Source organism: Aulonocara sp. 'chitande type north' Nkhata Bay, linkage group LG7, assembly GCF_057382095.1.
Source record: "Aulonocara sp. 'chitande type north' Nkhata Bay isolate Kocher_YH1m ecotype deep benthic linkage group LG7, A_spYH_male_GT1.1, whole genome shotgun sequence".
NCBI classification, from domain to species: Eukaryota; Metazoa; Chordata; class Actinopteri; order Cichliformes; family Cichlidae; genus Aulonocara; species Aulonocara sp. 'chitande type north' Nkhata Bay.
Window position 1 is genome coordinate 48,864,928 of NC_141350.1, and position 14,403 is coordinate 48,879,330.

The 14,403-nt window shown below is 42.2% G+C and overlaps 2 protein-coding genes across 5 annotated transcripts in view; one reads left to right on the plus strand and one right to left on the minus strand.

Moving 5' to 3' along the window:
- Nucleotides 1–2,536: 2,536 nt before the first annotated feature.
- The window catches only part of ctif (CBP80/20-dependent translation initiation factor), a 63,477-nt gene continuing 51,610 nt past the window's right edge, over nt 2,537–14,403 (plus strand). For 3 of the 4 annotated variants that reach the window (XM_086300960.1, XM_086300965.1, XM_086300964.1), the window contains exon 1: nt 2,537–2,743. The gene's annotated coding sequence lies outside the window, so the exon portion shown is untranslated. Of the gene's footprint in view, nt 2,744–2,782; nt 2,925–14,403 lie in introns of those variants that run through there. The other variant, XM_086300961.1, reaches the window with a different exon arrangement.
- LOC147326059 (uncharacterized) lies at nt 12,369–13,388 on the minus strand. Its single transcript, XM_086302567.1, has one exon. The coding sequence runs from the start codon at nt 13,224–13,226 to the stop codon at nt 12,369–12,371; it is 858 nt and encodes a 285-aa protein (XP_086158693.1). The 5' UTR covers nt 13,227–13,388.

Consider the following 14,403-nt stretch of genomic DNA (forward strand, 5'->3'; position numbering starts at 1 on the left):
AAATAAAAAGGTGTCAGACACCCTGAAATTGGTACAGAATCTTTAACAGGTAAAGTCACTATATTGGCTATAAGAGATATTCAATAGTAGGGTATTGTGATTAACCTCACGCCATTAAAACACATGAAGTTCTAATTTGATCCATTTCTATAAGCCACAATCAACACAACTTCATGAAACGGCCAAAATTATCTTTTGAATATTTTTATAGGATTTGAAAAACTGATAGTTAAGAGCCTGATCAGCTGCTAGCTGCAGTTCTTCTGTTCTGTTTTGGACTAAGCAGCTGATTTATTGACAACCAGAATAACTGCAGTGTTACACTATAATACTTTGCACTGACAATAACTCTCAGGACTATCATACGACTCCTGTTCAGGTAATGAACAAATGGTGCCACTCTCTTTTGTGACACCATAATAAAAAATTTCACCAGCTTTTAAAATCACTAATACTAATGCACTAGTTTGTTAAACTGTAATAGAAATGTATCTGCACTGAGTTTATTCAGTTTGTGGTTACATTAAACGTGTATTCTGATCTCATTTAATTTATTTATGCGCTTCTAACAAGTTGAGAAACAAAAGGGGATTCTTTAGAGTATTATAATGCTTATTTACTCTTCCTTTGTTGCTTTGGTGTCTTATGTAACTGTTTTTGTTGGAGGGCTGCAAAGTTTCAAAGTCCACTTCAAATTGAGTAATTCTCTCTGGCCGAAAACCGTGCCGCTCGATAGCCTGAAACACCTTTTTCTGCAGGGCTAGACTTTCTTCAGTGTTTATCTTCCTCACCGTGTGATACATTTGCATGATGCTTACCTAACAACCAAAAAGGAGAAAGCAGCAGCCTAACGGTCCCTTCTCTAACTAAAAGCTGTTCTGTTGCTCGCTGCAAGAGCAAATACAAGAGTCTTCACCCACTTCCTGCAACTGCAGAGCTAAAGTCCCTGTTTATTATATTCATTTAATGGCACCGTCCCCAAAGCAAAAGGAAAACCCTTAGTGAAGACACTATGACGAGCGAATGAGCCTAATGTCACCTTTAGCTTTGATCATTTGCCCCTGGGGCCATTTGGAACTTGTAAGGCTAAAAATCATAGTCTGTGTTGGTTAAAATCACCCGGCCTTTTTTTAACATTCCCAGAAAATGCATGTTAACAAAAGAGAACATATTTTGCCAAATTTCTCAGTTTGGATCTTGACTCAAGTATAACAGAATCCTTCTTTCGTCTTGTTTCATTTCCAGCTCTCTGAAAGTTTAACCAAAAATTCATCAGGGTGGCTTTTTGGGTATGCTGTTGATAGACGAACAAACAACTCTGAGGAACAAAAGTTCAGCATGCAAGTACTTACAGAAATGGTTAAGCCATTATCTGAAAGCATTGTGCACTGTGTAACAAAACAGCTTTTACAGGAGTCTCTTCTGTCCCCAATCCAATTCTGGTTGAGCATGTAGGGTTGAACTTAGAACTATATAAACTGTGCGATTATCAGTTTGGTTTTTTTTTGGAGGGCAGTAATTTTAGGTGTCCGCACTGGGCCACCCGAACTAATTACAGAACAGAATTTCTTTTGGAACAGGCAAGTATTGGATTCACAAAGCAAAACAACCCACCACAGAAGAATTCAGCATGCCCAGAACTATCCCTTGCTCTTTGATTGAATCCAGCACACAACTATAAAGTACAATAGGTGACCAGTGACTTATTTTTGTGTGGGTAACTGACCACTGAGAGCGGGGGGGGGGGGGGGGGGGGGGGGGGGGGGGGGTGTAGCCTAGAGGAGAGTGAAATTTAGTGTTATGTAAAAAAGTAACTGGAATTTATTTTGAACAGTGCAGCATGTAAACCTTTTTTAGTGGACCGTGCTAAATAAATAATGATGTGCATAATATGGCCAATTTAAAAGATTTGTTTGTATTATTAACTAAAAAACACATCTGAAAAAAACCCAGAATGCTATTTGTATTTTTATTAACAGAATTAGGTAGTAGCAGTGACTTACCCCTGTTAGATGTGTGTATATTTTTGGATAATCAATTACCCTGGTTAAAATAATTCTGTAAAAGTAATTATATAATAATTAAAACATTTATAGGACATTTATAGGAGGTTAATGCCACTGGGGGGAAATGAATAAATGAATAAATAAAAATTAAAAATTATAAAAATTTGGTCTATTGAAAGTTCATGTTAGTTGTAAATAATTATCTGAAAATTCTGACTTAATAACTCAAAGGATTCGAGATGTTATTTCCAGATTTAACATAAGATAACATGACATAACAATTTGAAACTTTGACGTAATAACCCACAATCTTAACTTACTTGATCTTTAACTTACTTTTTTGCAGTGTTGGAACCTAGCTTCAATTGTTATATCTAAGGGCTGTAATAATTTAAGGTTTATATGTTTTCGGTAAGTAGCACAGAGATTCACTGGGTATGGAAATTGTGGATAACGATTAATGCGCTAGTAATAAACCCGTAACAATCTGTTACTTAACTACACTCTATTTCCCACAGTGCTCCGCTCTTGAGTGCACGTGTCAATGATGCCAGCAGACCGGACTGAACGTCACATTCCTGCATTCCCTTTTTCCTCAGTGTGGGACGTCGGAGTTGCCACTGGATAGCTAACCCTCTTTCCCCCTCGCTTTCTTTTAGAGAAACACACCCATGACACGGCGGATTTAATCTCTGGAGGCGATCCAAGGTTCGCCAGGAGTTCGCATTTCACTTCGGGTGAGGATTTACTTCGTTTTAAGACAACAGAAGGTGTTTTTCGGTTGGAGCGTTTCAACCGTTGTAACGAGATAACAGTTTTAAGAGATGCGCTGGATTTGCTGCGAGTTGTCTCAGTGAGTGACCTGGTTATGCTGGGATTGGTTAAGCCTCCACCAGCAGACCTGTTGATACGACAGAGGTGACGGAGACTTGTTTGAATTTGTAATTTATAGCCTTTCGGTTACTGCTCCTAAGGGCTAACGCTAGCCGGCTGGTTAGCCGCAAAGCTTGCGTCACCATTGTTACCGGCGATACGCGGGCACACGCAGACACACAGACACACACAACAGGGCGTGGAAGTGCCCCCAGATGTGGCTTTGTTACCTTAACAGGAACAATGCTGTGCAGCTGTTTTAAAAACCTCTGACATAAACGAACCGTCATGTATCGCTTCACTGACCCCGGTACACACGGTACTAGCATCACAGACAGCATGGGCGTGGTTCTAAGTGCTAAATTTAAAAAAAGAAAGCTTAAGCTATAGTGGCACAGGTTGTTAGTCTTTCTTCGGTTTCTGTAACGTTGCGTCATACTTGCTTGACAGGAATCATGGGAACAGTCGCTTAAAGCGTTAAAGTCAATCAGCTGTGCTGAGCTAGCTGCAGAGCAGCACACTGTCTCAGCTGTTGGCCCTCACAACAAAGAGTGGATCATCACAGCTGCGACTGTGGCAGGACAGAGGCAGATCAACATTTCTGTCAGATTTGGAACGTCTGTCTAAATATATTTTAACATAAACTTTAGCTCATACTCCAATGATGAATGTGTTACATGTTATTCATTAATCATGCAGTCCTTAATGAGAAAACTTGGCAGACTTAATATTTTGATCACTAGCCGACCTGACTGTTGCTCTTTAGCTCATACTTCGGTGAAGTTTGCGCATGGCATTCCTGGGATTCCAGCTGTTTAGGGACTGATTGGATCAGAGTGACTTTACTGATTTAAGGAATGTTTGCATGCTGCTACAAGTCAAAAAGCAGAGACCAAGGTAACCTTTTTTAATGCAGACTTAGAAGCTAGACCTATTTTGCATGATTGCATTATACAGGTGGTATTATTAATAGAGAATTTAAAAAAAGATTGTCTGCAGTGATGAAAGCATGTCTCTGCAGTGTATTTACCTTGTCACATTACTGTGATCACTCAGGAGACATATGCTATTTCATTAGAATGTCAAGTGGTCAGTCATGCTCAGCCACTTTCTCATTCTGTACATGTACATGTAAAGTCCACCCATTTGGTAACATTTAGCTGTTGTGAAGATAGTTCAGTCAATTATGATTTGGCCATGATCTGATAGTACATGAGCAAAGACATACTTGGTTGAGATTTGTCTACAGTTGCAGGGAATTCAAGGATATGTATGAAATTGAACTTTGATAATATGCCTATATTACTATCATCAAATAGCTGATCAAGAAAAAGAAAGATCTGATACACTATGTGCCCCACATATGCTCAATAAAGGATACTGTGGATTCTTAATACACATTGCTACAGTTAGGAAATATTAGAAATATCCATCCATTTGCTTTTTCACTTTGTGATATGTTGTGTAGTTAGATTGCTCTCACATTAATATAAAACTGAGTTTTGCTGATGTGTAAATGTGGCCTGAAAAAAAGTTTCATTCATACTAATCTAAGAGTCAGTGCACCATCATCACCCCTGTGATCTGCCATCATGGCGCATGTGAATCCTGCATTGACGTGATGAACGATCGTTATTGTGAACTCTGTCCTGGGAGACCATACAGGGACAAAAAAAGAGAAAAGACAATAATGAAAGGCTGATCTCACCAGTGATGCCAGGGTTAATTTCCATAGCAGCAGGTAACTCTTACCTCTGTGTTGTATGTCAACGTAAGCATTAGAAAAGAGCTGGTGTTTAGGTCATGATGTAGACCCGGTTCCCTGTATGTGCGTGTAGCGCTTTGAAGAATGTGGAGGAGGCACAAATATAGCAGCAATCTTACGGAGAGAGTGGGAGCTGCCTGCACAAAACTGGATCATCCTGAGTCAGGCTGTAAAGCAGAAATCTAGCCTTGTTTCAGTGGGGGCTGCTCCTCATTACATTGCTTCTCTGGAACGGATGAGTGAGTGGGAAATGAGAAAGTGAGGATAGAGTGATTACACGGTTGATGAATCAGAGAAACATACAGCAGTTCTGTGAGAGATGACGGAGCTCCAACATGTTATATACTATGGTTTTTGCAGTAAGCCATTGTGTTGCTACTAGTTGTGTTGTTTGTGTGGTTGATCTCTTTGTCATCATCTCAGCCCTGACCAATAATAGCCACAGCTCTGTTGAACACTCACCTTTGTGCCTGTCTTTTGACTTTTGGTTGCTGTTCACCTTTAAGGTCTCAGGACTGTTATCTACCCTCCATACATGTTAGGAAGCCTGTGAGCAGGTCAGCATGCCCTCATTTGTTTGTCACACCTCCACGCTCGTGTGTCCGGACAGAAGAGCATAGCAATGTGGAGCTTCAATCCCAGCAGTTCTGCAGTACTGCACATGCCCAGTCCATTCCCATTTGGTCAGTACAGGGACAAAGAGGGACAAAAGAGGACAATGAGGCTATTGTTTTAAGTATACACACACACCATTGTACCTCCCCTCTCGTGTGACATGTGCACACACTGTTAGTCTCTTCCACTGGATTCAGGTCGTTCTAATCACACACTTGTACACATAAGAGGGAAAAAATGGAATATTTTTATATTTTGTTTTATGTAACTTGTATTGCAGTGTGAAAGAACAGGTAGTATTTTATGACTTGAATAGCTCTGCTAGGAGAGTTGATCTTTGTAGAATGACTGTGTGATTTTGCAGTGGAGCGCATCTTTGTAGAAAAAAAATCTATATTTATAAAGTGCCAAAAAAGAATGACCTCTTAAGCTGATTTACATCAGTTGTTCTTTAGAGAACTTTCATGCAGTCGTTTTCAACACAACAATTCGTGGAGGAGAAACTCTTCCAGCGCTAGGGAGATGAATGAGGGCAGGATGTCAGACAAATGAACGGCATTGAGCATCCAGTTAATTTTCAGAGTTAACTGTGGGGATTAATTGCTATCAGTGTGCTCTGAAGCCATCAGCAAAGATCATCATCATCAAGTATAACTGAAGCTGAATGTCTAACCTTGAGGCTCCCTATCGCACATAAATTTATGTTTTTATATTGTTATGACTGTAACTTTTAGCTATGTAAAGGTATTCCCCTTGTTTAGCCCTGACAATTCCCTTGTATCCATGTCATCTTTAGTAGTAACAATAATAGATCTACAAAGGCAGTTTTCTCGATTGTTGCCACCTGTTGCTCTGGTAACAGGATTTCTGCTTCTGTTTTGGTGCTGTACTTCCCGATGCCTGTCAGGGGTATCCTGAGGTTGACTACTTACCTACGTTGCAAACTTGACCAACAAGCCACCCCTCTCAGGCTTACGGAGGTTTGAGAATGCCCTTTTTTTTTGCCTTTGTATGAAAACCATAAGATGGACAAATATAGGGGATGCACTCTCTAAAGTGTGACGAATGTCTGAAAAGAAAATGAAATAGAATTTCCAGTTTCACTACCGAGACGCATTATGCAGAAAAAGTGTCGCGGGAGAAATTGTGATTGATTGGTGCCAGCCACATAATGCTTATTATTATCCCTCGGCTTTGTCAGAGAGTGGCACGCAATGTGAACAGTGACACTTTTTCAACTGCATTTTGTAGGCGATATATTTAAAGTGTTCATGTTTGCTAGGTAAGAAGACGCGCTCATCCTGGTACTACCGGTTCCAGTGAATGCAAAATAAGATGCAGTATTAAAAGGATTTATTTGTCATTTACTTATAAAATAAATGAAGCACGTTGTGGAGTCCTGTATTATGATAGAAAATTGTCCATTTGTCATTACATACTGGCAGAGGTGTAAAAAATCTTTGAATCTCTGTGTCTTCAGTGACTGTTAATGTTTCATATGCACACAGGTGTTATTAGTACCCTTTGCTGACTGTAAAGCCCTTGATCCTAAGCAAAGTATGTGGTTGCTCCATTTAACCTATTTGCATACATCTATTACAGCAAGTATGTCTGCTGAATGATTAGAGTCAAAGAAGGCACGCAGCTCTTCTGCTCTCAAGAATAGACTACTCCAAATTATATTTAAGCTCAAGTGTGAGTTTCTTAAGCTGCCAGTCAGTAGTAGACCAGATTAGACGTATTACCAGCTCTCACTGCATGGGGTGAGAACATTGACTTGGATTCCCACTGGGTAGACGGGGTCTCATGTTCTGCTCTGTTTGGCTTGTGAGGATTATGGTTCTTACTGATTGGTTGTTGTGTAACCATATCAAAGGTTGCAAATCACCGAATGGTTTAGGCTTGTTTTTCTGTATTCACACAGTAGAAGCTGTGTTCTTTCCATTACAGCTGATTTCTTTTTAGTGAGTAAAATCCACGAAAAGAGTGACGCACATCATGTGAAGGAGTCCAAAAAGTCTGTTCCGCACTCTGACGCTTAAATTGAGTTTGTGCTTATGTGTTAAATTTTCATTGTAGGTACACTGAAACCAAAACCCCCCCTCCCCCAGCCACAAAAACCTACACCGAAACCTGGTGTGGTCCTCGACAGAAATGGAAGACTGGTTGGCCCGTTCAGTACCATTATTTCTTCCTTTTTGTGGATTTTCCATCTTCTTTTTCTGCTGCCAGTTTTAGAATTGACTGGAACAACTCGAAGATAAAAGCTCCATCATGGTGGTAAAGCATGGTACAGGTACAGCATGCACAGGTATAAATGCTGGGAAAGGCATCAGCCACTAGGCTATGTCATAGGCTCAACATAGATCCAGGGCACAAGTCATATTTAAGCTTTAGGAACAATAATTCAGTTTGTTCAATATCTCATTCAGTAGGCCTGGCAGTGTGTTAATTCAGCACATCAACAGGCTAACTTGTGCAGTGCATTCTCCAGAAGTTTAAGATAGTTACTAATTATATGTATGGTTTTCCAGAAAAGTTCCACTTTCCCTACAATTTAAAAGAAAATACGAGCCTGTGCATATGTTTTCATTTCATAAAATTACATTTTTGGATATGCCCATGCTTCAACGTTCCTTTTGGACCACGATTAACTTCTAAACTAGTTGTGACAGTACTCTTTCATTATTCAGACATTAATTAGACACATTGATTAGAATGTCTACAGCAAAATTGATTTTTTGTGTGTGTTTATACACCACTCCTGTTGTAAGTTTGCATATATTTGTCCATTAATTGACAAATATATGCACTCTGATTTTGGAGATACATCCAATCACGGACATGCATAGTGATGAAAGTATATCTATCGGTCCTGAAACAAAGACACAGTGTGCAGTCCAGTGCCACGCTGTGTCTGTCTGGCCAGTTTAGTATCAACATGAACACTGCTTCACTTTGGGCATCAATGCAGCTGACCTCATAGTCTGCTTTGCATTTTATAGGGTTAATGTTTCTCTGCTTGCCTGGAGGGTCACTGCCTGAGGTAACCCAGCTTCTCACCATACATTGTTACTAGGGCTGCCACAAACGATTATTTTGATAGTCGACTAGTCACCGATTATTTTTGCGATTAGTCGACTAATCAGATCATCATCCATTGGACGTAAAGCGTACAGCTTATTGCACCAGCAGCATCTGCTCTTATATAACTATCATTAGCTTACAGCTTTAAGTGTTTCAGGTCTGTGGTAACTAAAAATAAAGACAAGATGATAGTTTATTAAATTTTAATGAAATCTGCAGATTGTTTTGGTGAAGTTTAATAAACTCCTTGCTATCTAAAATATAACATCTCACACTTCTGATAATCAGCTGTCTGCTTGATGTTTATTCAGCTGTGTAAAAACTATAACTTTAATCTCAGCCAAACCGATTTACTCAGGAACAAATAAAATACTGAAAAAAGCCAAACAATAACATTTTTAAGTTATCTAAGTGACTTATATATGTTTAACCTGAGTAGCGAAAGACGGCGGTGGGTTTGAAAACGATTTGCCGGGAGTCCGGTGTTCTCACGGCTCTAGTGAGCCTAGCCCCCGGCTAGCTATCGAGCTAGTGGGTAACAGACGTCTCCGAAAACGTCGGAGCGATTTTGAAAATATGTGGTGTCCTGATAAACTGAGCAGATATTTGAGGTTTACACAGCTACATTCTCACCTGAAAATATGTTAAACATTTATTTTGTGACCCAGAAAGAATAATAAGAGTAATATTAAAACTAACCAGCTGCCGCCATTGTTGGAAACTGAGCAGGGCTGCGCTATGAATTCTGGGACACAGCTTCTTCTTCGTCGGAGTTTAACGGCAGCTGGCATCCTTGTACATGCAGTGCTGCCATCTTCTGTTTCAGTCCGTTATTACACTCTTAAATCCTACTACTTATTCCTGCGTCTTTTGGGATCTTACAAAGCTTCAAACGACGCGTCGACTATTAAATCAGTCGTCGACGATTTTGATAGTCAACGTAATCGTGACTAGTCGACTAATCGTGGCAGCCCTAATTGTTACTCCACTATTCATGCTGGAAAGGCTTTGTAATAAGTAATAATGTGTGTATTTTTTGGCTGATAACAAGCTGTGAGACTCTAAAACATAGAGCGGCTCAGGTAAATTGTCCCTAACCCTAACCGGAACCTGCCAGAACCACTCGGCTAATGACAATGGATAGTAATAAATTACGTGGCTTGTCTAGATTCAACTGAAAGGTTAGGAGGAGACTTTGATGTCTGCAATTGTTGTGTACTGATATGCAATTTCTTAAGCGGCTTAAGTTTAGCAGTGAAGTTTGAGGGGAAGCTGGACAGGATGGCAGGCAGTTCTTTGTTGTAACAGCTGTTAGGATTGGGGCAAAAGAGCGAAAAGATGGAGACAGGAAAGAGCAGAGGAGTTAGAGCATTGTGGGTCAGGGGACTGAAAAATGTAGTTTGAGAAGACAGAAAAGGAGAATAGAGAAAAGAGGAGAGAGTGTGTTATACTGTGATGATTCTACAAGCAAATTAATACTACATAAACAGGTAGTATAAAAAAACTCCACAGTGCAACAACCACTGCAAAAATTGCTTGAAATCTGGAGACATGGGTCAGGATATTTTATACTTTCTTACATGGTGCACACAGCTGGAATAAGTGGATTCACATGTGTTTGCACTACTGGAGATACGCTCTGTGGTGCCGGTGAGGGAGTTTGCAGGAAGCAGGACACATGAAGCCTGCTCGCTAGAGGTGAGTGTGCTGGACCGTTAACTGGACTGTTTGCACACTGGCGCAATCCAACATTACACAAACTTGTAGTAAAAAGCTGGAAAGTTTTAGACCGGCTAATGCTAAGCTTCATTGTGTTGAACACTTATCTGCTTATATGCACCTCGAATGCTTATGCACGTTTGTCTGCAAACCATTTTATACTACTTATCTTGGTCCAGGTCATATGACCCTGCTGGTCGATGCACATGCTTTTTTTGGAATGCAGTCTAAAATTTTCGCCACCCTGTAGTTCTTATCTATTTTAGAATAGCTATAGTAAGTAATTTAAACAAATAGTTGACAGTACCTGGGGTTGATGACAACTGGTGTGTTGAGTTTTTATCTAACCAAATTCCCTGCGCCAGGAGGGGAAGACATTGTTGCAAATCAGTGACTGTTTCTGTCTTGCTCGATACTTTTCTCTTCCCATCATTCTTTTACAGGTCAACCTTGGTTTCATCTATACAAAGAATTTCTTTTATCAGAAAGATCATAGCTCTTTTAGATGTTTTCTGGCACCAGTGGTTTGCACCTTGTTGCAAATCCTCTGTTTTTACGTTTTTGCATCTCTGACAGTGATACATCTATCTATTTTAGAGCATTCATGACTTGGCAAGAAGCTGAGAAGTTGTTTTTCTTAGGCAAGGAAAGAATCCTTCAATCATCTGCTGTAATTACCTTCTGTAGCCTTTCAGGCTTATTGGTTTTGCTAAGCTGGCCTGTGTCTTCCCTTTCTCAGGCAATTTACCACATTGTTGATTTGGCTACGTTTTTGCAATCTCTCTGATGGGTTTAGTTTGCTTTTTTTTCCACTCGCTTCAACATTTTTTTAGACGTTCATTGGGAGTTCTTGTGAAAAGATATGAAACTACCATGGCCATGAAACTGCTTGTCAGTCAATTGTTCAATGGCTAAACAGTCAACACGCTATTTTTGTAAATCTCCTCGAATTAAAGCTAAAAGTCTGCACTTCAATCACATCTTGATTGTTTGGTCAAAAATCCCCTGTGAAAAAAGTACAAAAATTATGTCATTGTCCAAAAGTTCATACATTAAATATTTCAGACAAACAGGTCAGGATACAAGGATGACGTAAGGAAAAAGTCACATTGGATGTTGTGTTAAAAATAGGCATTAGTGCCCACCCTGTAACTGTATGGATCTTCTCTACTCCCAAGTTGAAGATGTTTGTAAAGTATGCGTGTATCATAGGAGTCAGGTTAGGCGTGGATACAAAATGCAGCTTATTTAAATGTCAGAAATCTTCTCATTTCATGTGAGCGTAGATAGAAAGGCTGGACGATCATTACTAGTAAGTTAAAATGCAAGCAGGACTTCAGAATGATTTCATCATTGTCTGCATCTTTTTGTTATTTGAGAGCTCATATTGCTGATTGATCTTAGCGTGTATGGGGAAGATGAGACCTGTGTTTGGTGAATCTGAGCTGCCTTGCAATGCTATTTGTGTCCCTGACCTTGCAGAGTCAGTTCCTCTGTTTAGTCAAAGCTCTAAGATGGGCTACCAGCCTGCAGAGCATCTTTATTTGTTATTCCTCACATATACACCAAATACAGTAGTATCCTTTTCTTTGTGAAGAGCAGGTCCTTGCTTTAATCTCCTATCCTTTTCCTGCAGCCTATAAGTACAATAATAGTTTGGCTTTTTTTTACTGTTATACGTGATTGTGTTTTATGACTAAACACTTATTTTTCCCTCATGAGAAAAAATTGATTTTTAGTCAATGTAGCCATGAAACAAATCAGAACTGCAGATTTAGAGTGCTGTGTTGCAAAACACTGCTGGGTAGACTCCATTCCACAGATGCCTCACTCCTGTGATATGCAGAACAAGCTTTATATCCTGAAGTTAATGCCATTGAGATGGACCTGGTGATTTACTCATCCCCTACAGAAAGCACATAAAGGCTGTAATAGCACTGTAGAAATTGTCATAGATAGCAAGGCAAAAAAACCCAGAAGCTATGTGTATTTTGCATCAATCAAAGGGTCAATAATTGCTGGCAGCTGTTTACCCTTAGGCAGTGTGGCATGAATAAGGCACGGCGGGACCACGGAGCGACGTTCAGAGCCAACTTTATTTGATTCACGTCACACCACACCACCACCAACCCCTGAGTCCCCGTGTTTTAACACGGCGGGCGTGATTGCGGATGCCGTGCAGGTGCGTCCGCACGGCCCCGCAGACCACGCCCCACCACATACCCCCATCGCCCGATTGAGGCCGGGGAGCAACCTGGCCGAACCTACTCCCCCCCCCCGCGAACTGGGGCGAGACTCGGCCCCTAAACATCGGCGCCCCAGCCCCTGACCAAGCGACGGGGAAGCGTCCGTTCTGGTGGCCGCCCGCGCATCCAGCGGCAACGGCGAAGCTGGTCCGGAGGTCGGCCGCGTAGCAAGCGGACACGGCCCCACAGGCATGGCCGTGAGCTCCTGCACACAGGCGGCTGGGCAGACGTCAGGCGCGCAGAATCGACTGGTGGCAGCGAGGCTGGACTAGCCAGCCCGCCGATCCCCGGCCTAGCAGGGCTGTCCCGCTCCTCTGCCTCCAACTCCGGCTGCACAGGCTGCCCTGGAGCAGGGACCTCCGTCTCCCCGCACAGCTGCTCCGCCACCGCCTCCGCCACTCCCGTTTGGAGCGGCTCCCCGCACTGCGCCTCCGCCCCCAGCAGGCACAGCCCCTCGCCCACCTCTGGGTGGAGCGACTCCTCTGCCTCCGGCAGGTGTAGACCCTCGCCCGCCTCGTCCTCGGCCTCCGATTGGAGCGGCTCCTCCACCGCTCCCGGCAGGAGCAGCCCTTCACCCGGCTGCTCCTCCTCCTCCGGCAGGCTCGGACCCCCGCGTGGCTCGTCCACCACCTCCGGCTGCCGAGGTGACCCACACGGCTCCTCCACCGCTTCACTGTCCTCGGGACACACTTGTGGGGGTGGCGCCCAGGCCCAGAGCAGCGCTGCCAGCTCTGCCATCTTCCCCAGGTGGCGTTCGCTCTCCTTCCGCAGCTCTTCCTGTTGGCGACGCACCTCCGCCGCCTGCTTCCGCTGGGTGGCCGCTATTTCGGCCACCATCTCGGCCAGCTCTTTCCTTTCCTGGCTCTGGTAGGTACCCGCCATGCCGCCTCCTGGGTTTCGGCACCAATGTGGCATGAATAAGGCACGGCGGGACCACGGAGCGACGTTCAGAGCCAACTTTATTTGATTCACGTCACACCACACCACCACCAACCCCTGAGTCCCCGTGTTTTAACACGGCGGGCGTGATTGCGGATGCCGTGCAGGTGCGTCCGCACGGCCCCGCAGACCACGCCCCACCACAGGCAGTAATCCCACACTACATATCAAGGACAACAGTAGGACAACTGACTGGATTGTAGCCACTATCGATATGCATCTATCAACATACTGTTGCATTCACACTATTATTGATTGCAGCGCTACTTATTCAAACTGTGTTAAAAGTATTATAAGTCAACACTTTTAACTTCAGAGCTCGAGTGAATAAACACAGTGCTGTAAAAAAAATTAGTTTTGATTTCTTTTGTAATTTTTATGTTTCAGATTATCAAATTTTAATATTAGACAAAGATAAGTGAAAAAAAAATACTAAATGCAATTTTCCAATTATGATTTTTTTTAATCAAGAGAGAGAAGATATCCAAATCTTCCTCGCTTTGTGTGTGCCCTAAACCAGCGGTCCCCAACCTTTTTTGCGCCACAGACCGGTTTATGTCAGACAATTTTTTCACGGACCAGACTTTAAGTTGTCGCGAATAAATACAACAAAATAAAACCAGTACCGGTAACAAAAAAGGAAATGCATTCATAACACAGGGGAAAAGACCCAGGGAAAAAAATGACGATGAAAACTGCTAAAATCTCTGAAAACCATAAATTTCACACCCGAGGTTCAACTCTCGCGGCCCGGTACCAAATGACTCACGGACCGGTACCTGTCCGTGGCCAGTGTGTTGGGGGCCGCTGCCCTAAACCTAATAACTAGTTGCACCACCCTTGACAGCAAGAACTGCAATTGAGTATTTGTAATAACTGGCACTGAGTGTTTCACATCCTCGTGGAGGAATTTTGGTCCACTCTTCTTTGCAGAATAGTTTTAATTCGCTCACACTGCTGGGTTTTCAAGCATGAATGGCCTGTTTAAGGCCATGCCATTATCGGATTTAAGCCCAGACTTTGATTAGGCATCTCTTATATAAGTTTATTATATATAAGTTAATTTACCATTAATTTTTAATGTCTGAAGTGAGTTTGCACTGTCCATGGTTCGTATACAGTGGGTCCATGTAAAATAGTGGTTTACACATTC